Source organism: Sinohyriopsis cumingii, chromosome 15, assembly GCF_028554795.1.
Source record: "Sinohyriopsis cumingii isolate HCF-2022 chromosome 15, ASM2855479v2, whole genome shotgun sequence".
Classification (NCBI taxonomy): Eukaryota; Metazoa; Mollusca; class Bivalvia; order Unionida; family Unionidae; genus Sinohyriopsis; species Sinohyriopsis cumingii.
Genome location: NC_142975.1, coordinates 74,274,017 through 74,300,591, shown reverse-complemented (window position 1 = coordinate 74,300,591; position 26,575 = coordinate 74,274,017). Strand labels below are relative to the sequence as shown.

Below are 26,575 nucleotides of genomic sequence, written 5' to 3'. Positions count from 1 at the left end.
TGTAAATGTAGAAAGATGAAGCCATAGGCCTGGTGTAATGGATAGATCTTTCAGTAAGATCCCCTGACTGAGATGGTTGGACTGGGTGGATGGCCTAGCTCAAATGGTTCAATGATCACGGATGGCTTGGAATTTAGCTATGATAGCATCTGATGGATCTGTTTATCTGCTAAAATCCCCATGTGCCCAGACTTACAGGCCTGAAGGCAATGCCTGGGCATGCAGGGGGACTTGCACCACCTTAGCAATCTGATTAAAATCAAAACTCCAGTGTCCTACATGAAGAAATCTGACAATGACCACTAAGGGGGTCGTTCAGCAATACTACACGGTCTCCTAAATGCGAAGATTTAAGACTTTATCTGATTGGCTGACAAAATTAGCAATTATGGAAATAACTTAGGTAACCAAAACATGACCCCTAGGTGGACGCTGTCTCCACACAGGACAGTGAAGATCTGATTTTCATGTAGGACAGTGGAGATCTAATTTTAATCAGACTGACCAACTAAGCTGCCTAAAATTGGAGGTACAATCATCCACTGTATCATAAGTACTTGTAGGAATTTAACATTTGTGTCATCATCACTTTCTTTTTTTCTCCCACGGTCACCTTCTGCAAAATTGTAGTTCATACACTCTTGGACCATATGGTGCATGCACTGCAAGGTACTGATGATGTAAATTTTGTACAATGTGTGTCCTTCTTGGCCATGAACTTGATGCATTTATTACATTTCATTTACAGGTTTCACTGAAATGACAACAAAATGAAACATAGCACAAATGTATCAATGAATGATGCAGCATGTTAACAAGTCACTAAAACATCGTCCATTACAAACTGTGTTAGTGCGAAATAGAAGTGCGCACAAAACCATTAATAAGAACATGTGTCAGTGTTATCACCCTCTGTCTTCCCCTTGGTTGACTTTTGCAGAATTCTCAGACCATATGGCACACACACTACATGGTACTGATAATGTGCATTTTGCACAATGACAGGTACAATAAAACTGTATAAATGAATGATGCAGCATTTTAATAAGTTGCTAAAACAACACCCTTGACTAACTGGGTGAGTAGGCAATGTATGTAAAACCATGACTAACAACATATATCAATTTTAGTGTTTTGCATCATGTGGTTTAAATCTGACAAAGTCAGGGAAAGTGAAAAATTTCATTACATATTCACATAATTCAAAAACCTTTCTTTACAGCTTGTTTAGAAATGAATAGTCATCCAAATAAATCCAAAATCCTGTATGGATGGTTCAAGCTGAACACAAATTTGGCTTGGACTGACAGGTGTCCTTTACAATGTTGTTGTATGGAAGCAAAACTTAAAAACTGACAGCATCTAGTGGTGGCAAGTGGAGGTAATTAGCAAGAATTATTGCCCTTTCTCTATGTGATAACGACAGAACGACAAATTTTCATCTTTTAGTAGAGCTGGATTTGGGAGGCAGCAGGCCTAAATACACTAATGTTAATGTGACCTGGGAATGTATTCAAAGAAAAAACACTAACAATGAGAAAAGCATTAAAAACTGTTGGAAACGTGATACCTTTGTCTTGCCAATGCTTCAAAAGATATGCGGGAATAAAATAAAAATATAAACTAAACTCACCATTCCCAGGTCATGTTCAAGTGGTAGAAACTGTTCCCTTGATGATGGTCTTACAACAACAGGCATGATGGTTTCAAATTTACTTGTGTCACCACCAGGTTCATCCAGAATCTGTACCAAAATGAATGTAAATATCTAATTTTAAATATTGTTAAGTTGAGCAAAAACTGAGTTTATTAATTGTAATAATTATAAAGTGACAAACTTTCATGAAATTCCATGTTGCAGAAGGAAATCTAATAAGTTTTGTTAGTATTTCTACTTTTGAACAAATATTTTCATGGACAGGTCCTTTCTGTTGCCAGAAAATTTAACAAGTGACAGACATGCATACCTAAAATATGGTTTGTACAGCACAAGTGAATTGTTTTTCTAGGTAAGCAGTTTAAGGAGTATATTGTCTTACAGAAAATGAAAACTGTCTTTATATATTACTTTGTTTATCGCTGCATGAATGCATACAAAAATAGAAAAAGGATATTTTCAGGTTTTGAACTGACTTTGAAATAAAGACGTGCAACACGATTTGTTTTGCATAACTGCTGATGTCTTGAGCTATGATGAACACATTCAGCTGCTCAATCTTTAATAAAAAGCCATCAATGAAACTGATCGAGTCCCCATGCCAGTTTGAAGTCACAGCGGGCACACTGCCAGACTTTCTTGTAATTTTGTACAGCTGGAAAGTAGTTACTTCCTGAACCTGAGAACTTGCTATTCTGACCAGCTTATATGTAACAGCATGAAATCTTACAAAATTGATAAACAGGCCATATCTATATAATGTGAATAAAATAGTGCAAAATTTTGTAATTGGAGGTGAGAAGAATATTGGTCAATTTCATCACAATGCTAATATTACTGATGGAGGATTTTTTGTCATGCTAAATTACATGTTTGATACCAAATGTCCCTTCATGCAAACAATTTACTTAATATACTCGGTAAAAGATAGTTTTGCTAGGAATCTCACAGAATGAGACAGCATGCTTCTGTCAATTTTTACTGTAATTGTTATTAAATCAGTTTCTAACAGTCTTTCATCTTTCTCATCGTTGTCTATAACTATTCAAATCTGATTGATCTTATATCTTTGTAAAATTGTTGCAATAGTTGTTGGAAAATTAGATTTAAGTTATTTATACAAATCATTCATCGGAGAGGATCTGATGCTGAAAATACTTGAATGCCAAAACTGCAATTACTTACCCTAGCTGTCATCCCTTTGAACAATCCACATAAAAGATACATTAATGTAACTGTTTATACTTCTAATTACATGCAGGAATTTTCCTGTTAAAATCAGAATCCCCCTAAATACCAATCTCATTTTATTCACACAGTTTTAATCCAAGGGGACAAGAAAGACTGTAAAATACCAAAACTTTCACTAAAGGTTCAAGCATTAATTAAATTATATATAACATACATACATACAAATTACAGCATAGTAGTGAAGATAATGTAACAGTGACATAACACCATTCAATGAACATTGTATCAATAAGGTCTTTTAATATACATGAGCTTTTGTTGCATTAATTCCGACTTATTCAAAGCCACATATAATTAGGTCTGATCTCTTGCAAAGGATCTAACTTGAATTTACCATTCTTAACACCATAACTGTTGGAACATACTTATGGCACAACTTGATCAACAGTAGTTTAGGTAAAAAATATCACATACAAATATGCCTCCAAAACCACTTGGCTTTCTGTTATTGGCTGCATTGGCTCCATTTGATGTTCAACATTTAGATGAACACAATGACAACTGCTCTTGACAGGTGTTTGATTTGTGCTTATACTGGTAGAAGTATTGTTGTAATCATTCCAGTCAAAGTATTACAAAACTTACTTTCAAGTTTTTGTTGTTATGTCCCTTTCCATTTACATCTCTAATTCTGTATGGAATAAAAGACATGACCAAATATTCTGCTCCACAGAAGAGCTTGTTTTGTGCAGAGATTTGTCAGAAAATGATTATTTTAAATCAGTTCATTAAAGCCTGTATATCATATGTTTGACCTCTTCCTCTAAAACAAAACTTGACATAACACCCTGAAATTTGTATATAATTGTCTGTGGTCTCGTTCTTTCTCTGCATCAAATATACACCCCAATGATCATATTTATTGATTCTCTGCATCAAATTAAATTTTCATGCAACTGCAGATTTGCATGCAGATAATACAAAAGTGCATATTTTACTTAAATCTGAGTGACATTGTTAAGCTTGTGATTTCTTAGAGATTTCTACATCGACCATATATCCTCACTTATGAGTAGAGACCAAATGCAAAAAAAAAAGACCTTGAATGGCCTCCACATAATGTACTAGCAGACTGGCGTCTATGTTGTTTTGTTCTACCCATTAATCCCAACAAAATGCATAGATGGAGATATGCCAGCGCATCATGCAACAGAAGATCTGACTCTGTGCAGTGTGCAACTAGATGACTTATAAATGAGTAATTATGGTATTTGCTATATTAATTTTCAAATTACTTGCTAGAAAGAATTTCCAGGAATTCAAGAGAGGCCCATTTCTTCAAATTAACTTCAGTGTGCTGAAACCATCTGATATTCTTCAGTGATAACAAGATTTTCAAATTAGCTGCTGTGGTGGACATATTGGATGTCAGATTGTCACTATTTTCATTTATGACTACCACGGTTTCATAAGAATCTCCTGGTGGAAACCTCATGTTGATATGGATTTCTGTTTTTTAAGGACTAACAATGAAAAGATTTTTAAGACGGGTGCCATGAATGTAGTCTGGTTGGTGCTGGTAATGGCCATGACTGGAGGGACTGGGTATCCGATTAGCACCATTTTGCTTAGGACCAAGAAGACATCATCAAGAAGTCTTTTCATGAAAGCACAAAATCAACATGACCAATTACCTAAGAGAAGCAGTTATAACAAGATTTCAAAATGGAAATTGTGGTAGTGTATTGGACATCTGATCAACACCAGTTTCAGTTAGAAACAACCAGACATCATAAAAAGTCTTTTAGTGAAAACTGCATGTTGATATGATCAAACATTCAGGAGAAATAGCCATAACTAGCTTTTTAAAAATGGCCACTGAGGCTAAGGACCAACTCAGCATCATAATAATTCTTCGGTGAAATTTCTATGTCAATATGACTTTCACTTCTGGAGAAGTAGTGATAAGATTTTCAAGATGTCCACTGTGATGGATATTTTGGATATCAGATGGGCACCAATTTCACATATGATCAACTATGTATCAAATGATGCCTTTTAGCAAAAACAAGTTGATATGACCATCCCTTCAGAAGGGGTAGCAATAAAAAGTTTTTTCAATACGGTCAGTTTGGTTTCATATAGGACCAACTATACATCAAAATAAGTCTTTTTGGTGAAAAAGCCATGTCAAAATGACTTCCAGTTTAGGAGGAATAGCAGTAAGAATATAAAGATGTTTGCTGTGGCAGCAATAACGGCAACTGGATCAGAACCATTTTTATTCAGGACCAACGATACATCATAAGAAGTCTCTCAGTGAAAAATCCATGCTGATACAACTGTCCATACTGGATGAGTAACAAATATCAAGATTTTCAAGATGGCAACTTTAGCTGCCATATTGGATGTCCGAATGGCACAATTTTCATTTAGGAGCAACTAGCTCATGGGATGAATAAGTGTTGCAAACTTTCATGTCAATCATCTAATTACTTTAAGAACAAACTTTGCTAATGGACGGATGGACTATGGACAAACAGACCATCCCATTTGGTATATGACCAGTAGAGCTAAGAAAAAAACAAGCTGAGAGATGAATTATGAAAACACTACTGTTAAATGCAATATATACACCCAATGTTGTTTTTGTTGACCCATGTCAATTCTTTATTTCATTACTTGTTTATTAAAATGGAGACAGAAGCAAGGATTTCTTGGCAACATTTGTAGCCAAAATGTCACATAAACATTAAGTTCCAATCAAATTCTCAGCAAACTTTCATTTCCTTACACTGCCACTATATTTATTCATTTTTTTCCAATACCTTCTATGTACTCATCAAATGTATTACCTATGAGCTGTTTGTAGTGATTCCTAGCTTGTTTCCAAGGTAGCAATTTTACTTTCCTTATAGTAAGAAGAAACTGAATGTGACTTAATACTGGCATGGGGCCACTGTTTCAATGGTAGTGTTCTATTAAAGACTTCATAAGCCACTTAAATAAGTAATGATCTTTCACAATGCATGGCACTGGAAGTAATATGAAACAAATTATGTTGCATTTTGATCAGACAATTATTAAGAAACCTCAAGTATACTTTTAGAAAATGTGAGATTCTCTAAAGAAAGAGTAACATTTTTTTGATATTTTGAACCTGTAATTATTTAACATCTTATAATGATACCCCTGAAGAATGGTGGAATAGAGAAAGAAAAAAAAGAGCGAGAGAGAGAGAGTGCAGGATTTTACCCATTTTGTGGAGTTAAACATGATAAGATCCAGTGGATCGCCTGTCACCTCCCCATCTATTATGGTCAAAGAGTGACATGTTACCATGCCAATGAGAAACGGACATCTATGAAGCTCTGAGGGATCATGCCGCACACCTGTAAAGCTGTAATGGGAAAAGTAACAGTACGATAACAGATTTATTTCAGACACATACAAAAAAGCAGTAATTATTCAAATAAATCAAAGGTTGGCATTTTACATCTGAGTTTTCATGCAAAATTAACACTGTATGGTGATAGTGTCTTCTCATGTAATGATAAAACAGTAAATAAAGATAACAACAGACTTAAATGCTACATCAAGATATATCTATTTGCTGAAGATTTCTGACACAGACTCATTCAAACTCATGTCCACTTTCACAATTCTTCCATATAATTTACAGTGAGTCCTGAATGCCACAATATATAAAATCATTCTAAATAAAAATATTAGTTAAGTTTTTCACACTAATTCCATAACTTACACATAAATTGTAAATAAAAATAATAAATATTTTAAAATGTTATGCCTTAATTATTTTATATGTATGAATTACTCGTACCTGTGTGACTTCCCTCTTAAAAGGCCACCACTCAAATGAAGCCACTTTCCTGCTGCAGAAGTGGTGTCCTTATAAGAGGGAGACAAATGTATTAAACTTATTACATTGATTTACAATGCTAATATTTCTACTGGAACAAGCAGCTGACCATGCCCTGACCCTTACCTGCCAGACCACATCATGTCATTAAAAAAACCCACTGTATTTCAATCAGGATCATTGATAAAGTCATGCTTATAAAACCATAATTTTCCGTTAATCTTATGATGAGAGAGAGAGAGAGAGAGAGAGAGAGAGGGAGAGAGAGGCCTTTTTTGACACCCATATATATGCCTGTAGCAAGTATAAACTGTAAATAGTTGCAATTTCCATTGCTTCATCCTTAATGCTCATGGATTAATATCGCCCCTGGGCAGTTTATAGTTTTAATTGTCTTAGATGCAGTTAAAAGATAAAGGTGATAATAGAAAAGGAACCATATGTTCAAAAGTATCCTTCTAGGATGGACACTGCTCTAACGTGAAAGCCAGCATTATATTAGTGCCAAAAATGTCAAATGTACCCCTCAAGAGCAGACACACATTGGGGCGTACTGAAAAAATCTCAAGAATATCTGTTGATTTCTAAATACATTTCAATGACATTTTTCTAACATGCTGATAAAGTACTTAATTTGTCCTTAATCCATACAAAGTACTTAATTTGTCCTTAATCTATACAAAGTGGTAATTAATCCAATACAAGACGTCAGGTTTTGTAACTTTGATATTTATTTCCACCAATAACTGTCATGATGACAAAAGCCAACAGCTGTGAAGCAGAGTATTGTTCAGCGCATGTCAACATAACATATGGTTGCCATAATATGTAAATAATAATAATAATAATAATACAGACTTTATTTCATCAGGGTGACTGAATTAGTTACAAATGAGAACAAACCTCCCTTGTGGCCCTCTATTATGTACACATAAAATACAATTTAATAATAATATGTTCACACACACGCAAGAATAAACAGTATATTAACCATACTGACTTCTCTCAGTTAGATTACAAGATGCATATGAAAGTGTGCCAGAGACTAAAATTCATAAACACTGGGAATAGCTAGGTAGACATGAGAATTTACAGGGATTGTTAAGTTTTGTTGCACAAAATACAAAATGTTATCAGACATTATTGGTTTAGAAGGAAAAATAAAAGCAATTCATCTAAGCAAGAAGAGGGATGACACTATGCTCATTGCCAAGAAATCAGATGTTGGAAAGATTCAAACACTGACAATATACATTCTGCAGTGTAATGGACAGAGATATGTAAACTACTGTAGCCTCAACTCTGACAGATAATGATAGTTCCAGTCAGATAATTGTACCCTGATTTTACTGATAAGATTTTTTAAATGGATTTACACCATAAGTGAGAGTTATGGCCTGACTTAAACTTGCCAGACCACATCAAGTCACACAAACCACTATATTTTACTCTGAACCACTGATAGTCATATTTTAATAACATAAATTTTAAGTTCATCTTATGACAAAACAAGAGAGAGACAGAGACAGAGACAGAGAGAGACAGATTTTTTGACATAAATGAATGTAACTTGTCACATGTAGGGTCAGTTGTCATGAAGGTAATTAAAAGGCAAATGTAGTCAGAAAAGCAACCTCTGTCCACAGATTACTTAAATGAATGACAATGGCTATTCCTTTTATGGGAGAGTCCATTCAGCTAATCTACATAGGTAAATTACTTGAAGTGGTAAACCCCAATTCATCTGAAGTTCAGTAAATATGAGATGCAAGCTGAAGAAATGTTATAACTCTTGCCTTCTTGCCTTCAATGAAAATTTTAAAGCCATCTTTATTAAAGATTATTGGTTACTTCAAAATCTGCAACAACATTTCACAGAAGAAGGATTTTACTTTAAAACAAAAATGCAAAATGATAAGAAAGGATAAAGCCAAGAGCAGTATGAAAGTGTGGTTCATTTTTTCTTAAAAATGTCGAAATGCAGCTGTGATTTAGGAAAGGATGAGTCATCTGTGAATCAAGCAAAGTCCAGCAAAAGCAAATCTTGGTTGACGGACTTGGACATTTTGTAACTCAGCAGCATGGGGAAGCATTTATACTTTCCACACATTGCAAACACCATATCAACATTAGTTATTCTGAAGAATACAACCTCCTTCGAAATAACAACACTAGCCTACATTGGGGTAGATGAAGAAAGAGCATTTTCAGTGCTCTGTAAAAATTAACAGCATCTTTAGGGAAGTTTGAGCCGTATGATCCTGTCTCAAATGAGTGCAATGGATGAACAGTAATAACACTTGCATCAACTCCAAACTCATCGAAGGAACTAGGAAGCAGCAAAGTAAACAAGTTTAAGTTAATACTCTATTTCGCAGTCCAATGGATTTTAAAGACAGAAACTTTATTATTTTTTTTATGTCTCTGTAGTTGTGATTATGTGTGTGCAAATAAGTGTTTAAATGTGTGGTACTATATGACAATACAAAGTTTACCAGCTGCTTTTTGTTTTGAAATGTATTAAATGCTAATAAGAAAACTTACATTTTCTTTTAGTTTAAATTTGAACTTCCAAAATGTATTTTTGGCTTTTACAAGTCGATAAGTTTTTTCAATTGTTCAACAATGCTTTTGTTGGATTACATGCACTTACTTCCTTCCCCCTCCCTTATGGGTTCCCCCAAAACACCTTCTGAGTCTAAAACCTCCATCTCTTTTCCTACCTTCAAAGTGTCTGGAAGGTTAGCAAGTATGCCGACCCCAAACTTCAATGACAAGGACATTTATTTACCTGGATAAAGGTAAATGCATGATGAAGCTATATTTCAAATCTGAAGGGGTTGGTATAAAATGATACTCAAACAGAATGAAAGCAAAAACATTTAGGTTAATCTATGGTGTGTGCAGATGTATGGGATGTGTATTCACACAATTGCTGACATAATACATTGAGTTTCCATCAAGGCAGTCTCACGAACAAACACTGCAAAATTTTCCATCAGAACATTCTACTAAACACTTACGTTTTATCTGACACAGGCAGAACACCCCACATGTCAAGTCCATCTTCTGTAAGTGTACCAGTCTAATCAAAAAGAAAAGAAGAAAAAAAACATTTACATTAAGTTGAAAAATGATCCAGGATATATCTAACTGACTCACATGAAATAAACAGTATATGCCATGACTTATATAACATTAACAATAAACTGCTGACCTTAGAGGAATGGAGAGGTGTATATATTTTCAAGAAAATGATCATTTTAGTAATTTATTATTTATAATTCCATATGATATAAATAAATAGTTGATTATAAGGATACAAAACAGAAAGAAAAGTACAAAGTTAATGAATCAAAGAACCATAATTAATAGAAAGATAACATTAACCGATGAAGGAAATTCATGCACAAACAAATAAAACTGACACATCTGGAACAGCAGACTTATTGGCACCTTCTGCCAATTTTATCAGATTCTGTTGAGTGTTTTTTTTTTATATTAGTACTTTAAAAGATTCTTCATTTTTATAAACTGTAGTCATATTTGATGGTGAACTGGAATCATCTGTACAACACTGAAAGCCAATAATGCCAGATTGTTTTCTGTCAGATTTAAATTCTGCTAAGCAGTTTCTCAGATGTTTTTCACATTTTTGCCATTTTCCCCAAATGATAACATCCTTGATGACAGAACATCATCAATGTACAAAAAAAATCTGAAAGCTATTATACCAAATACTCTCAGATTTGGTAAAATTCTGCTGAATGGTTTTCTGGAAAAGTCTGTTTAAAGATTTTTCAATTTTAAATAAAAGCAGCCATATCCAAGAGTGCATCAGTATCTTGAAAAAAAAAAGAAAACTCTTAACGCCAAGATGTCTTCCATCAAATTATTTCAAATTCTATTGAGTCGCTTTTGAGAAGAACTATCTGAATGGTTTTCTATTTTTAGTAATGGTGGCCATAGTGGATGGCAGATCAGCATTGTTTGAATAAAATTGAGAATGCTTTGTGTCAGATTTTTTCCAAATTCTGTTGAGCAGTTTTCAAAAAGCTGTAAAATGATTTTTCTAATTTTAGTAATGGTGGCCACAGTGGATGAAGGATTTGTCTCCCCTTAACAAATATGTAGCCCTGATGCCAGAATGCTCCCATAAAATCGTGTGCAAATTGGTCAGGCAGTCTTTTTGAGAAGATGAAGAGAAACAGCAATCAGAAATAGGTTATACACAATGTATGATGAAGGAACATACCCTATGTTCATTTGGCCTTGCAGCCAGCTAAAACATATTTTAGTCTCAACTTCTGACCTAGAAACTGCTATAAAAATGCAAAAACTACTATATTTGCTTGTGTATAGCCTGCACTCAATTGACACAAGCTGGTTTATGTATTAAAAGTGCCACATTTTAGGTATCTTTTATTATAACACTCAGAATAGATTTTATTTACAATGCATTTCAATATACCTTATAATTTCAAGCAAACAGAGTAAAGTCTATATGTGCAGTACAGATCTACCCATATTAATAGAATCAAATCTAATTATGTAGTTCAAATCAACCCAATTCAAGAAAGCCTAAATGTGCAGCACAGATCTACCAACAGAAACACTGTAAATATGACAGAGAGTAGAGTATAATTGTGCAATATCGATCAATCCATCTCAACAGAGTAGAGCCTATTGTGCAGTATAGATCTACCCAATGAAACAGAGTAGAGTCTATTGTGCAGTATAGATCTACCCACATCAACAGAGTAGAGTCTGTTGTGCAATATAGATCAATCCATATCAACAGAGTAGAGTATACTGTGCAGTCTAGATCTACTCATATCAACAGAGTAGAGTCTATTGTGCAGTATAGATCTACCCATATCAACAGAGTAGAGTCTATTGTGCAGTATAGATCTACCCATATCAACAGAGTAGAGTCTATTGTGCAGTATAGATCTACCCACATCAACAGAGTTGAGTCTATTGTGCAGTATAGATCTACCCACATCAACAGAGTATAGTCTATTGTGCAGTATAGATCTACCCATATCAACAGAGTAGAGTATATTGCACAGTACAGATCTACCCATATCAACAGAATAGAGTCTACTGTGCAGTATAGATCTATCCACATCAACTGAGTAGAGTGTGCAGTACAGATCTACCCACATCAACAGAGTAGAGTCTATTGTGCAATATAGATCTACCTACATCAACAGAGTAGAGTCTATGGTGCAGTACAGATCTACCCATATCAACAGAGTAGAGTCTATTGTGCAGTACGGATCTACCCATATCATCAGAGTAGAGTCTATTGTGCAGTATAGATCTACCCACATCAACAGCGTAGTCTTCTGTGCAGTATAGATCTACCCACATCAACAGAGTAGAGTCTATTGTGCAGTATAGATCTAACCATATCAACAGAGTAGAGTCTATTGTGCAATATAGATCTACCCACATCAACAGAGTTGAGTCTATTGTGCAGTATAGATCTACCCACATCAACAGAGTAGAGTCTATTGTGCAGAATAGATCTACCCATATCAACAGAGTAGAGTATATTGCGCAGTACAGATCTACCCATATCAACAGAGTAGAGTCTATTGTGCAGTATAGATCTACCCATATCAAGAGAGTAGAGTCTATTGTGCAGTATAGATCTATCCACATCAACAGAGTAGAGTGCAGTACAGATCTACCCATATCAACAGAGTATCATCTATTGTGCAGTACAGATCTACCCACATCAACAGAGTATCATCTATTGTGCAATATAGATCTACCCACATCAACAGAGTTGAGTCTATGGTGCAGTATAGATCTACCCATATCAATAGAGTAGAGTCTATTGTGCAATACAGATCAATCCATATCAACAGAGTAGAGTCTACTGTGCAGTATAGATCTATCTTGCTAAAATGAATGTTTCATAGTTCTACTGTACTAAGATCAATGAAAGGTCCAGCTGCAAAGAGCTCTTCAAGATTATGAACAAGATAATATCAAGAAATAAACGTACACCACTTCCAATGACCTTCTCTCTGGTCAACCTTCTGAACCTATTTGCAAATTTATTCCATGAAAAAGTTCAATCTACTGGAGATAAGCTTCACAATACAATTTCAGTTAATGCATCATCACCATACAGTTGCGATACAGAATATAAAAGGCAACCTTTAACAACATCTGAACCCATCTCTATGGATTTGGTACAAAGAATTGTGATGAAAGGGCACCCCTAAGTCATGTGAACTCAATCCAATTCTAACATCATTGCTGCATGGGTGCTAAGATCCAGCATTGCCTTCACTAACTGATGTTATTAATACCTCTCTCTCATCCAGGGAATTCCCATCATTTTTTTAAACTGTCATTGTTAAACCTCTGCTGAAGAAACACACACTTGACCTGAATGATTTAAAGAACTACCATCCTGTTTTTAACCAATCAATCATTTAAAAAAACTTAGAAAAAGCTGTTCTAGCCCAACATGTATCTCATCTAAAATTACAGTCCTCACCCTCCTTCATCTGTCTGCAGCATTTGACATAACAGACCACACTATATTACTTCACCATCTCCAGCATGTATCTGATATTCACAATACAGCTTTACTATGGCTCAAGTCCTACTTAGTCAGCAGAACACAAATTGTGTCTGTAAATGGAAAACATTCCAGCCCAGCTGATCTATGTTTTGGTGTTCTACAAGGCTCCACTCTTGGCCCTGTTCTCTTCATTCTATACTCAGCCACTCTCACATGTCATATATCAACATCTAGTGTTTCACCAAATGTAGACTAGACTACTGTTTTTTTACTTCTATCTGGTTCATCTCAGTATCTACTACAGAAACTTCAAAAAGTTCAAAACACAGCTCCTCAGGACATCTAGAGTACCAAGAACTGATCACCCACCCACTCTGTAAATTTCACTGGCTACCTGTTCAATCCAGAATCAAAGACAAAATCTGTTCACTATGCTACATTTCACCGACTGGCTCAAATTAAAGATATATATCTGACATCAACCATGTGTACACCCCATCTAGAAACTTACACTACTCTTCAGAAACTTGCATTCTCATTGTTCCCACTATTAAAATGAAATCATATGGACAATATTCTCTTGCATATCAGGCCCCAACTATGTGGATCTAATTGCCTGAAGATCTTAGACACAAGAATACTATGATCTAATTCAATCATGCTCTTAAAACTCACCTATTTCAACTACCAGCACAGGCCTAAAGACTTAATAATGTTTACTGCCTCAATTATTGTCAGCATGTTTTTGTTTTGTGATTTCATGGTGTTTGTTGTTGTCATCTTGTTGCTGTATATGTTGTTATGTGTTATCTATTACTGTAAAGTGCTTAGACCTTCTAAAGATTAGGTGCTGTTCTAAGTCTACATTATTATTATTATTATTATTATTGTTATTAACTGTGCAATACTGATCTACCAATATAAACAAAATCAAGTCTAATTGTGCAGTGCATACCTACCCATATAAATAGAACTGATTATAATTGTGAGTACAGATCTACCCTGTTTGCATTTGGGTATGGGGTGTACATCAGCAAATTCAATATTACATTTGCAAATTCAGTATGATCATGGGCAAATTCAGTATTACATTGGCAAATTCAATATCAATCCAAAATCTGTTACAACTGCACATATTGCATGGAGCAGAACACCTTACCTTGTCAAAGCAGAATATGTTGAGTCTTCCACAAAAGTTAATTCGAGGTGGACTAATACAGAAGATTCCATTCTTTTTAAGGCGACTCTGAGCATATACTGTTCCCACAGTCATAGCAGCCGGAAGGGCAGGAGGTACGATGATTGTAATGATGTCCAACACACGAATTACAATATGTGCTACTTCAGCCTGAAAAGTAATTAACTCACTATTCAATAAGGCTTAAATTATAAACTTTATTGATTCTTACATGTTGTTGTTGTTGTTGTAGGGTTTAACACCATTTTTCAGCACACGATAGGCTATACATGGCGGCCAGTATTAATGGTAGAGGAAGAACCCGGAAAAACCACGGAAAGAACCACCAACCCATGAGAAGCTACTGGCAAGCTTTCCCACATACCCACATTGGCAGAATCCGAGACTCGAACCTACGCAGACAGAGGTGAGATGGCAGTGATCTGTAACGGAGAGCGCTTTAGACCACTTGGCCACTCGGGGCCCCAATTCTTACATGTATCGTTACTGTTAAAAAATTAAAACTTGAAAGGAAATTATTAGTTCCATCCATTCTCTGTAAAGCAAAATCTTTATCAAAAGGACATATTTTAAATGTAAGATATTTAATGTTCTGTATATAAACCAGTAAATTTTCAAATTTGAACAAAATCCAACCAAATTATCACATATCAGAGTTATTATATATCAGGTTTTTAATGCAGAAGTAACACAGACACCTGACTAGTTATTCAGAACAAAGTCTGTATGGCAGAAATAGAGACTTGGTGTGGACAGGGGAAATATTTATTCAAATGTATCAAAACCAATAACAGTTCATATTCTATAATTGGTTGATATATTTTCAAATTCCTCAATGGATTGAAATAAAGTTAAAAATCTTTATTTGGCAATTTGAGGTGATGAATTTTCCCCCATTAAACTAAGTTTTTGAGCTGTATTCACTGCCCTTCAATGCTCTTATATCTTTTGCAGTAAAATTATGTCATCTGGATGAGTCATGCAAGCCCTAGTGTTCTCTACTTCAGTCTAATCTGAAGGGACATTGGAAATTTAATCTCCCACATGTTTATACTTGTATTATCCACCACTGTGCAATCACACCAGTCAACAGCTGGTGGCCCATCTATTTGTCAGAGAAAAAGAAAATAGGAGGTGCCTGGAAGGTTGATTGACATGTTGAAACTATGACTATACAAGAATAGCCGGTAAAATGGATATTTACACAAATATACAAACTCATCAAAATTAACCTTTGCAGCTACACTTTACAAAGAATTAAATAAATCATATGTGATTTATTACTTCTTGAATCTGCTACAGAATTTGCCATCATAATTGTATAGTCTAACTTATTAAAATATGAGGCTCAGTTGTGCTTGAATTCTGCCTAATAGTCCACTTCAAGAGAAGATGGTCAAGAAATCTGGATTAGTGTCAAAATTTCTACAAATTCTATACTTTGTAAAACTGGGTCAAATACTGTTAAAAATATCTGGAACAAAAGTTATTTAAGAGTTTTTCTAATTTTAGGAATATTTATTAGTGGTGTGACAATTTATCAAAATAATTAAAGATTGGTTGGGAAATAAAACAATGAAGCCATCAGTTATGATTCTCCATAACTGAATATAAATAATTAGATTTTTCTCTTTTTATTTCATATATGTTTGACTATTCTGGGACAAAATCTTAATGGAGAAGTAAAAACTGTGAATAAAAGCTTTATTTAATATAAACACCTTTTTGTTAGTACAACCCAAGCACCAACATACATCCAAGCAGAGAACAAGCTGGAAAACGGCTTAACTTTATGGCTACGAACACAAAGGAGTGCATGAGGACTGTTATGATGGTAAGGTTTAAGCTTCACTCAAAGGCTTATAGGGGATTTAAGAAACCACAAGACACAAGATGCCATTTAGGCATTAGAGAGCAAGAACTGGTCTTTGTGGTTCGAAAAATCTGATCAGGTCTGCTATGTTGGAATCTGTCCTGATTGCAGGGTCTTTGGAAACTTTGAGAGTGTCAGGGATGCTGCTTGATAGCCTCAACAGGGGAAACTAAGCATTATTTTTCTCTGAAGAGAAGAAAATCTGCCACAGCTAAGATTGATGCATTTTGAACGTCACCACTTGCAAAAGATGCTCTATTTGGCATCATACCCTTAGATGTAGATCATCTCTTGGACTGAATGATGTACTTAGCAGCTTTGATCAAAAACTTTTCTTTTGGAGAGATTGTCTGACATGAAACGCGTGTGAAGGTGAAGAATCTGTGGGCTGTTGCAAACATCTACTACAAATATGCCACAATATATATATAATTCACTAAATCTTCCAAAGTGATGACAATCTTCTTGGACATCAACGGTATGAACATTATGGCCATGTGACCAAGAAAATAATGAATGGAGTATGCATTACCATCAAACGTATGGGGTTTCCCTTGGGTGATCCAGTGTTCTGAAATCTTCTGGTTTACCGAATGGCTGGACAAATTCTAGTCACATGCTCAGAGTATTTTCAACCTAAAAGAGTACCAGCTGTGCAATACCAACAGGTATGGCATCACTCATATTAAAAAAAAGATTTTCAGGATGGCTGACTTGGTGACCATATTGATGTTAGATTGGGTTATTTTCAGTTAGTACCAAATATGACATCACAGGAAGTCTTCTGATGAAAACCCAATGTTGATATGACTTTCTATCCAGGAGGAGTAGAGATAAGATTTTCAAAATGTCAACTGTGGAAGCCATATTGGATTAAAGGTTTGCACAATTTTTATTCAAGATCAATGACATACTATGAGAAGTCTTTCAATGACAACCCCATGCTGACATGACTTTCCATTCAAATGTTGAAGCAATAATATTTTCATGATGGCTGCTGTTGTGACAATACTGAATGCCAGATTGAAGCCATTTTCATTTAGGACCAACTTGACATCATTACGACCAACCTGACATGATAAAAAGGCCTTTTAATGAAAATCCTTGTTGATATGACCATCCATTCGGAAGAAGTAGCAGTAACAAGATTCTGAAGATGGCAGCTTGGTGGCAATACTGGATATCAGAGCGGCACCATTTGCATTTAGGACAAACAAGACCTTGGAATGAATATGTGTACATAAAGTTTCATGGCAATCCTACAAGTAGTTTAGGAGGACTGGAGATAACAAACTTGTGTGAATGGATGGATGGACATTAGACTATAGAATATGGAGTGTGTGTGTGATCTGGATTTCTAACATAGCATTAACAATTTTTCAGTCATATTGCTACGATGTCTGCAGTGTGGTATTTTAAAGTGATGTCTAGCACTGGGGCATCATGACACAGACATGTAGCATGATGCCCCACCCAGTCACATTATCCTGACACCAGGCCGACCAGTCCTAACACTAACCTCTTAATGCTGAGCGCCAAGTGAGGCAGCCGTTAGTACCATTTTTGTAAGTCTTCGGCATGACTCGGCCGGGGATCGAACCCACGACCTCCCGCATCCGAGGCGGACACTCTGACCACTAGGTCACTGGAGCAGTTCCACAGAATATGGAAACAGATGACAAAAAACAGGACATTCCATAAGCTCTTCTGGTTTACAACCAGTAGAGCTAAAAATGGAATTACAGCAAACATGTACCAGTACTTTGCTTTGTAAATACACAAACTTGCCAACACAAATTGAGAATTATATCAGAACTGCAGGTTCCAGTCAGTTACTGAGAATCACTGAGTGCATATTTTATACAGCAATGATTACAGGTTACAGTCTGTTATTTAGAAGTACTTAATGCTTATTTCAAACAGCACAGTTTGAGGCTACAAGCGTTTTTTAAAAAAAGGAATCACTGAATGCTTATTTAACCAGTCCAATTGTAGATTACAGTTTGTTATTACTTTAGTACCACCTAATGCCTATTTTATCATAGGTGTTAGTCTGTTATATAGGATCAGCTAATGCTTATCTTAACCAGCACTGTTGTAGATGACACAGAGAATATTTTCTTTTCCTACGTTATTACAAGATGTATTACATGGTGTGGTACCATAAATGAGATATTTTAACGAGTAGCAAAGCCACATGCTAAAATATATCATTTTTGGTACCAAAGTATGAAATATATCTGGTATTAATGGCGGGGGAAAAAATATGTCTTTTTATTATAAAGCAAACTTGCTCCAAAATCGAAGTTTAGAAGATTAAACTCACTCCTTGACACAACACGCTCATTCCCACCCCATTTTCATAAATTCACCTCACTTTCATATGCTGATCATATAATTATTCGTGATTTAAGAAAGGGGTAGGACTGAGTTGACCTAATCTGTCGCTGTAATTTATATTTTTGTTATTTTGTAAATCTTTTGATCATATCTGAAAACAATGCAAGGTCAATTTAGCACTGCACCACAGCAGGTTAACTTTATCTTTGTTGTCAAGAAAGTAAAGGGAAATAACTTCAGAAATTCACATATTGCATCTAGTCAAAATTCTTAATGAATGATTAAATTCCATGTCTGAATATGAGTATAAATTATGTAATCACATAATCAAACATCACATGGCATGAAGGAAAATCTTAAATGCTCACATGTGAAAATATAGGAATGAAAAAAATTATTTTGCCAATAAGTCTCTACATGTCACACTTAAGTATAAAATAAAACCTATTATTAAGGACCACCTAATGATTGTTTTAATCATTACTATTACTAGTTACAGTTTGTTTATCAGCATCAATGAATGCTTATTTATCAACACTTTTTTTACATAGATATATATTAGTTTTGATACTGTAATACACTGTACTTTAATAACAGTATTCTTAAAGGTAACCTTTGCAAACTTCATCACTATACAATTGTTTATGCAAATATATCGACTTTTAGCAAATGCAAGCAACTTCTCTGATGTTGACAATCAATAATATATTTCAGAAAATGTAGAAGCATTTACATTGTCATAAGGATCAAAACAAATGACAATAAGAAACTACATTAGTTTCTATGCTAAGAAGGAGTTGTCTACCTTGAGTCTTATATAAGTGACAACACTGTAGACGACACCCAGTAGAGCAACACAGGCAAGGAAAAGCACAAACTTCATGGCATCTTGGTAGAACTTGAAGCCAAGAGGTTTGGGGAACAGAATGGCTCTCACAAGTTCCCCCTTTGCTGTGTTGAATCCTGCAAATCAATGAAGATAATACAGTGATAGTTCTGTACTTTATAAAAGAATGAAGCATGCCAAACATGAACTCAGACCAACAGTGGCATACCATACCAGATCTGAGTCTACTTTGTTGACAATATCCATGATTCCAAGAAAAGATCCTGATCTGCCAGTACAGCAAATCTCTTTCAGTACTATTCCCAAGTAGGTGCTTGCTATACATATATATGGTTATATTTGCTAACTTTTAAATAAAGAAACAGTTGTATTCCAATTTTTTAAAATGTATTATAGCAGCCAAATGAGAAAAAAAATCTCTTACAATCTAAGATGTACGAGTTCCTGAAGCCTAATTATATTATATCAACTACATAACCATTTTTGTTTTTAAAAAAATTTAAAATGAATTTCCAAGTTTATTCAATAACAGTATCTTTGAAAATTAATAAAATTAACAAATACTTCAAATGTAGAAAATTCAAGCAAGTCTGATACAATGAAACGAGCCAACAAGGACACCAGTATACAATGGACACCTGTCCATTAAAGGCAGTTTCAGAAATGCCTTGAATAAAGATGGCTTACATAAAACTTCCTTTGTAAAGGAAACACTATAAGGAAGAATACTTTAAAAGTGTATTGATAGACAAGATGAATGTCTAGCTTTACATCTCTGAGAATTTTGGAAGAAATATTCAGTCTGTTATCCAATACTGAAACTATTGTTTGCTTATCACGGATACTGGATTCTACTGAGATTTTTGGCTTCTTAAAATAACTGATCACTTTATATTTTGTATATATTTCCATGATAATGCAAGAATGAACTGTCTTAGCTTCATAATGAATCATTCCTAGTATGATAAATTCACAAAGTAGTTCAGGAAACTTAAACCAACAAGTAAACAAAAATTGTATATGACTGTGATATTGATTATAAGGTCAAAAACAGACCTGCCAAACCTAACAAGACCTTCTCAGTAAGGCAGACAATTTTTTTCTTCACAAGTTAGACCAGTTTTCAGTGCTTCTATCAAGGAAAACATGCGTTTAAAAGTACAGAATTGTGATTCAAGACTGATGCAGCAATGGTAAACATTGCTTTCAACTCAAGAGTTTGTCAAGAAAACCTGGACCTTAATTACATCCAGTACAGTTTCATAAACTGCATATCCAAACCCTATGGTGCTCAATTGCTTCTAGCTATCTCTCGACTTTAACAAAATTTAAAATTAAAACACTCACGCAGGCCATGGTGACAGTAATCATCTTTCCCACCATAAGACATACTGATATCAAAATATGATGCCTGCTAAACGTAACTACTGCCCTTCCTTTTTTCGCCCCAAGAATCTGAATATTCTTCTGTATTGACTATTAAAACTTGTTCACAGGTTTATTGTCCCATTCATCCTGAAAATATTGTTTGTTGGATGCCATTTTTAAAAATAAACAACAGCTTGATCATGCAGACATTCTGCATCACGAAATATGCGCAGTTTAAAGTCTGAGGTATTCCTGTGTAAGTTAGTCTGGCTTCCTGACCAACTGAATCTAATATGAAACCCAGATCTGAATCAAACAGACAAACTAGTATCCACATTTTACCACAAACAATTGTATTTCTGTAATTTGCGCTTTTATTTCATAAATCTATATTTTACGGGTCATTTCCATACGACATATGGCAAAATCATAGGGGTTGGCAGGTCTGCGAAAGGTCAAGAACATGTGTCACAGAATGATTTCTCTAGTCTTTCCTAATGGTTCATCTCAAGTATGACAAAAATCTACTGGGGCATTTAAAAAATACTGGCTAATGAAAAAATGAACCAAAACCATAACATATTTTCCATAACTATATCCTTGACCCCAAGGTCAAAGGATCAAGCACAAGTTAAAGAATGAACGTTCTTAGTTTCAAAATGGCTATCTCAAGTATGAAGAAAATGCATAAAGCAACTAAAGATATATAAACAAAAGAGAAAACCAAAACCATAATGCAAAGTTTTTATGACCTTGTCGCCAAATCCACAGAGGCAATCAAGCATGTCCTTGAATTGAGAGACAACAACACAGAATGAATTAACTCAGCTTCATAACGATTAAATATGGTGAAAATATAAGTAAATGAAAACTCTTTAACCAGACCCTTTATGCAAACTTTCTTATGATTTTGACATGGATTCCAAGGTCACTGGGGCAAGAAAGAATATCAAAGAATCAATTGTTTCAGGTACATAATGATAGAAATATAAAGAAAATCCAGGGATTTCATCAACTTAAGCAAATAAAAAAAAATCAGCAAAACCTTGAATGTTTGTGGGGGTAACTAACTTTTCCACCAGTGCCACCACCACAAAAGTGAATGCTGTATCTTGCTTCCTGCTAATGTGGGCTTAATCAAAATTATTTTGATGTACAAATGGACATATATCACCCAGGTGTTAGGTTTTTTGGTATCATCATGCCATGAGAGTACATTACTATGATACAAATTTGAACATCAAACAATCAGGTGTTAACCTTTCCTGGCATTATCATGTCATAAAAGTATATTACACTGGTTTCTGAAACACCATACTGATGACACCACATGTTACAAGTTTATATTACCTGTTCTCACAACAACAGCTAGAACTTTGGCATTTCCATTGTATCTGGTCTGTACAACATGCGTCCCTGCAAACAATGTGTGGCGCTTGTGATAATTTGGGGAGTAAATTTCTTCGTCTTCTTGATGGGAAAGTGGTGTCTTTGTTACTGGTACACTCTCACCTTTAAAATCACAAACAAGCACTTATGACCAAAAACAGAATGTTTAAGAAAGAATTTTTTATTTATTGTGTATTGAAAAAAACTGGCCTGAGGCAAAGGATGCAGTACCTGAATAAACAAATGTTCCACTGTGATTTATTGTCAATGTTACCTGGACCAATATATGAAGCACTACAATTTTTATTCTCACCATTTCTGTCAATTAAAATATATATGTGTAACATATGATACAACTGATAACTTTCTTCATAGACTGAATATATTTTCATTCCCATATTTTTAAATTACAATGCAGCAGATTGCTGTATGATGTTACAGGAAGAAACAGACAAGCAAGTCAGAAAGATATAAAGAATCAGCACTAACAAAAGCCACTTCTAAAATAAACATTCTAAAATTGACTACAAAACAATTAGGATACAAGTTGACATGTTTTTTCTGAGTCCATATGTCTTTCTGTATCTGTATTTCTCTTTATGTATCTTGCTCTCTTCATTTACAGTGATACATTGTGATGAAAGTCCAAACACCTCCAATTAAAAACTAAAAAAATAACCCAGCTAATTCTATGTACAAATTCACATCTACTTTGATGACTTATAATTTCACACCTTACAGCTTAATAACCTTATACAGTTAAGTTCCAATATGTTATCTCTATCTACACCTTGGCAGATCAAGCAGATATTTTAGTGTTTTGTCCTAGAGATACCTATTTGATTTCACGAGTTGCCTCCCTTAGTAAGTAATGTTAACTAACAAACAGCATGTAACAGTGATGCATTGTACATCAACCAAAACTGGTGGAGGCAATTGACTTCAAAAGTATAAGTTGTAAGTATTGAAAGGACTGAAAAGTATTTGTACAAACAATTGATTATTTATGAGTGCATTCAATTATGAAGAACAGTGATCAAATTTGAACAACTTAATTTTGATTGGATGCAGTGGCTTGCTGCCACATCCAATGAAATTCACAGACCCAAAGCACAGAAATATCTGCTCAATCCACCAAAGTGTAGATGGGGTTAACATATCGGAACCTTGGCTAGTGAAGATGGGCTGACACCTGCTCATGAAAGATCATTTTGAAAGATCATTTGGCTTTCATGGAATAGTATACAAACTTGATGTACCTGAGCGAGTGTAAGTAGCTCTGTTGGTAATGCATTCAGACCTGTAATCCAAAGGTCATGGGTTTGACACCTAGTCCATATTGGAAGCCTCAGTGTTCCTTTGGAAAGACACTTAGCTCCCATTTCTTCAGCATGATATAGTTAATTGTGTTAAAAAGTAACATTGAAACCTACAAGTCAATTTACTCAATATGTATCATACAACAGTTACCTCTCTCAACCTACCTGTAAGCATGCTCTCATTAACAATACAGGTGCCAGATATGAGGACAGCATCACAATTCATAATAGAACTATGGGTAGGAATGGCAATTACATCACCAGGTACCAAGTGCTCCAGGGGAATATCCTCATAAACTACAACAACAATTTACATGATTAATAATTTATGGTCTATAAATTGGAATTTATATGCCTCCTCTTTTTCAGAAACATTCATCTTGTGTCTCTTCCTTTTTTCCTCACAAACATAAATAAAACAGAATATTAGGAACAAATGAAACTGAAATTATTCTGCCAGCAGCAACTTATCAGATACCAAGGTACCATATATTCTTGTTTATTAGTCAAAATTGCAAATAACAAAGACTCTAAAGGACACGTGGTACTAATTATATGGAAAAATGGGAACCAGCCTGGAAATGGGTGAAAATAAAAGAGTATATATGTGTTTGGCTGACCAGGATTGGTTAATAATGTGAGTTACGTTTTAAGGAAAAGAATGTTTTGAGAGCTTATCCTAGTTGTAAGTGAAAAAACATAGAGATATTGTTTCATTGATGGAATTTCAGTACTTTAATAGTCTTGAATTTGGAACACTCATTACTAAAATTAGCACCTGACTCTTTTGGTGCGGAATTGAAAGCACATGTTTCAAACACATGCAGGTCCAGAAAATGCAGTGACTCATATCTATTCCTCTACACAGAAGCTGACATCCAGGTGTAATCTATACTGATAAATATAGGTTTGATCATCAGCACTCAAAATTTTTTAAGTTAATGAATTTTGTATGGTTTACTATGGGAACTGAATTAGTACCGTAAGTCCTAAACTGCCATCGCATTTTGCACCAGCAGATCAAGATTTTTGTTGTTTTTTCTATTGATTGCTACTTAAAAACTGCACAGATCCAGATCTGCTTGCACACTATGCAACAGTAGATCTGGGTCTGTGCAGTTTGCAATTTGATGTGACTTGGATACAAGTATACATATGAACGTTCTCTTGTTAATTAACAATAGCTATGCATTTAATAGTGAATCTCACAAACTTCATGTTGCTTTTACGACTCTATGGTCTTAAGCTGTTACAAAAAAGTTAAAACCAATAAGTTTTGTAAAATTCAACAAATAATTTATTTCCCTAGAATACAAAGTGAAACGTTAAAAATAACTTACAGTATTGTGAATTAAATACCAAACAGTCCTAAAGGTTCTGTCACAAGTCCAAAAGTATAGAGTATATAAATGAATTCCAGCAGTGTTCTGATTGAATTCCAATACTGAATGTACCAATAGCTTGGAAGTGTTGATGTGCTAACAGTGTCGATGTATCACAATGATATAATCCAAAATGCCTCTAAATGAATTCATGATAATCACAAAATACTGATTTAGTCTGAAAAGTATCAATGACCACTTCCTAATTCCAATGAATAATTAAATATAAATCCTCTCAAATTTTTACTGAACACAACCAAAAGACTGATTCCAGTACAAATGTTAAGATAGGAATAATTAATTCTTATGTAAACATCCTTAACATAAAAACCTATGACACAATAAGAGTACCAGGATGATGGTCAAAAGTTCATTTCTGGAACATTCCAAGTTCAAAATAAGGTCAGGTCCCTTACTTAAATTTTAGCAACGAAAATGACAAACACCAGGTATTTAAAAAGGGAAAACAAATATCTTGAACAAAGATCCAAGTAAACATATTTACCTACAAGTAATAATTATCTTAAAATAAAATTTACAATTATAGTAAAATATTAGCTAAGTAATATGTTATTTACAAAATGACCCAAACAATCTATAATACAAAGTAAATTATAAACACAATATAGATATACATTTCATTGCACAGATATAATTGCATTTATTCCACACAAAAAGGAAAAGAATAAAAAACAGTTTTGGACTCATCCTAATTGAACAAATTTAAGGATTTTCAAGCATGACACTATTTTAAATTCAAGCAGTTTTCAAGACAACTCCTCAAATTCAAGGATTTTTCAAGGCGTATAAACCATGCAGGATACTTAGGGATTGTCAAAGCTGGTCAAAATCTATTCAGTAGTATTTCAGATCAAGTCAGGTAATTGTTTTCTCACTTCTGGTAGTAAATTGGCATCATCTGCACAAAATCTGAAAGTCCTCTGTGCCAAGATATGTTATGTCAAATTTGGTGAATTCTGGAAAGTGAATTTTGAAAAGATTTGACAGGTTTTTCTCATCTTAGTGTTGATGGCAAGATCTTATCATGGGTCAGCATAACTTTTTTTTACAAATCTGAAAGGTTTTTTATGCCAGAATGCCTTCTGTCAAATATGATCAAATTCTCTTCTGCACTTTTGGAGAAGTCATTTCAAGATTTTTCTATTTTAAGTAAACATCATCCAGATCAGCATCAGTGGTACACACTCAGTCCCCTATGACCAGATGCTTTCTGCCGAATTTGGTCAAATTCTGCTGAGTTGTTTTCTGAACAAGTCCTTTAAAGACTGTTCTATTTTGGCCATATTTGACGGCAGATTGGCATATACTGTGTAAATTTGAAAGGTCTTCGTTCCATGATGTATTCTGTCTAGTATTTTCAAATTCTATTCAGAAGTGGGAGAAAAAGAGTCAATTAAAGGTTTTCCTGTTTTTAGTAACATTACTTTTATAATTTTATTAACATAGGTAGTATTTGAAAGTGGATTGGCATCATTTGTATAAATTTGAAAGATGTTCCTGCCAGTAGGCGTTTCTGTCAAAACCTGATCATTATGAGGATTATACACATTTTTAATGTTTTTT

The 26,575-nt window shown here is 34.5% G+C and overlaps 1 protein-coding gene across 1 annotated transcript in view; it reads right to left on the bottom strand.

Annotated features, from left to right (window-relative positions):
* LOC149782079 (polyamine-transporting ATPase 13A3-like) overlaps window positions 1–26,575 on the bottom strand; it is a 95,689-nt gene that overhangs the window by 24,861 nt on the left and 44,253 nt on the right. The window contains exons 11-17 of the mRNA XM_089933516.1: window positions 23,775–23,906; window positions 22,252–22,413; window positions 19,492–19,649; window positions 14,435–14,623; window positions 9,752–9,813; window positions 6,104–6,248; window positions 1,634–1,744 (exon numbers count right to left, since the gene is read on the bottom strand). Coding sequence (XP_089789642.1) covers window positions 1,634–1,744; window positions 6,104–6,248; window positions 9,752–9,813; window positions 14,435–14,623; window positions 19,492–19,649; window positions 22,252–22,413; window positions 23,775–23,906 — 959 coding nt within the window. The remainder of the gene's footprint in view (window positions 1–1,633; window positions 1,745–6,103; window positions 6,249–9,751; window positions 9,814–14,434; window positions 14,624–19,491; window positions 19,650–22,251; window positions 22,414–23,774; window positions 23,907–26,575) is intronic.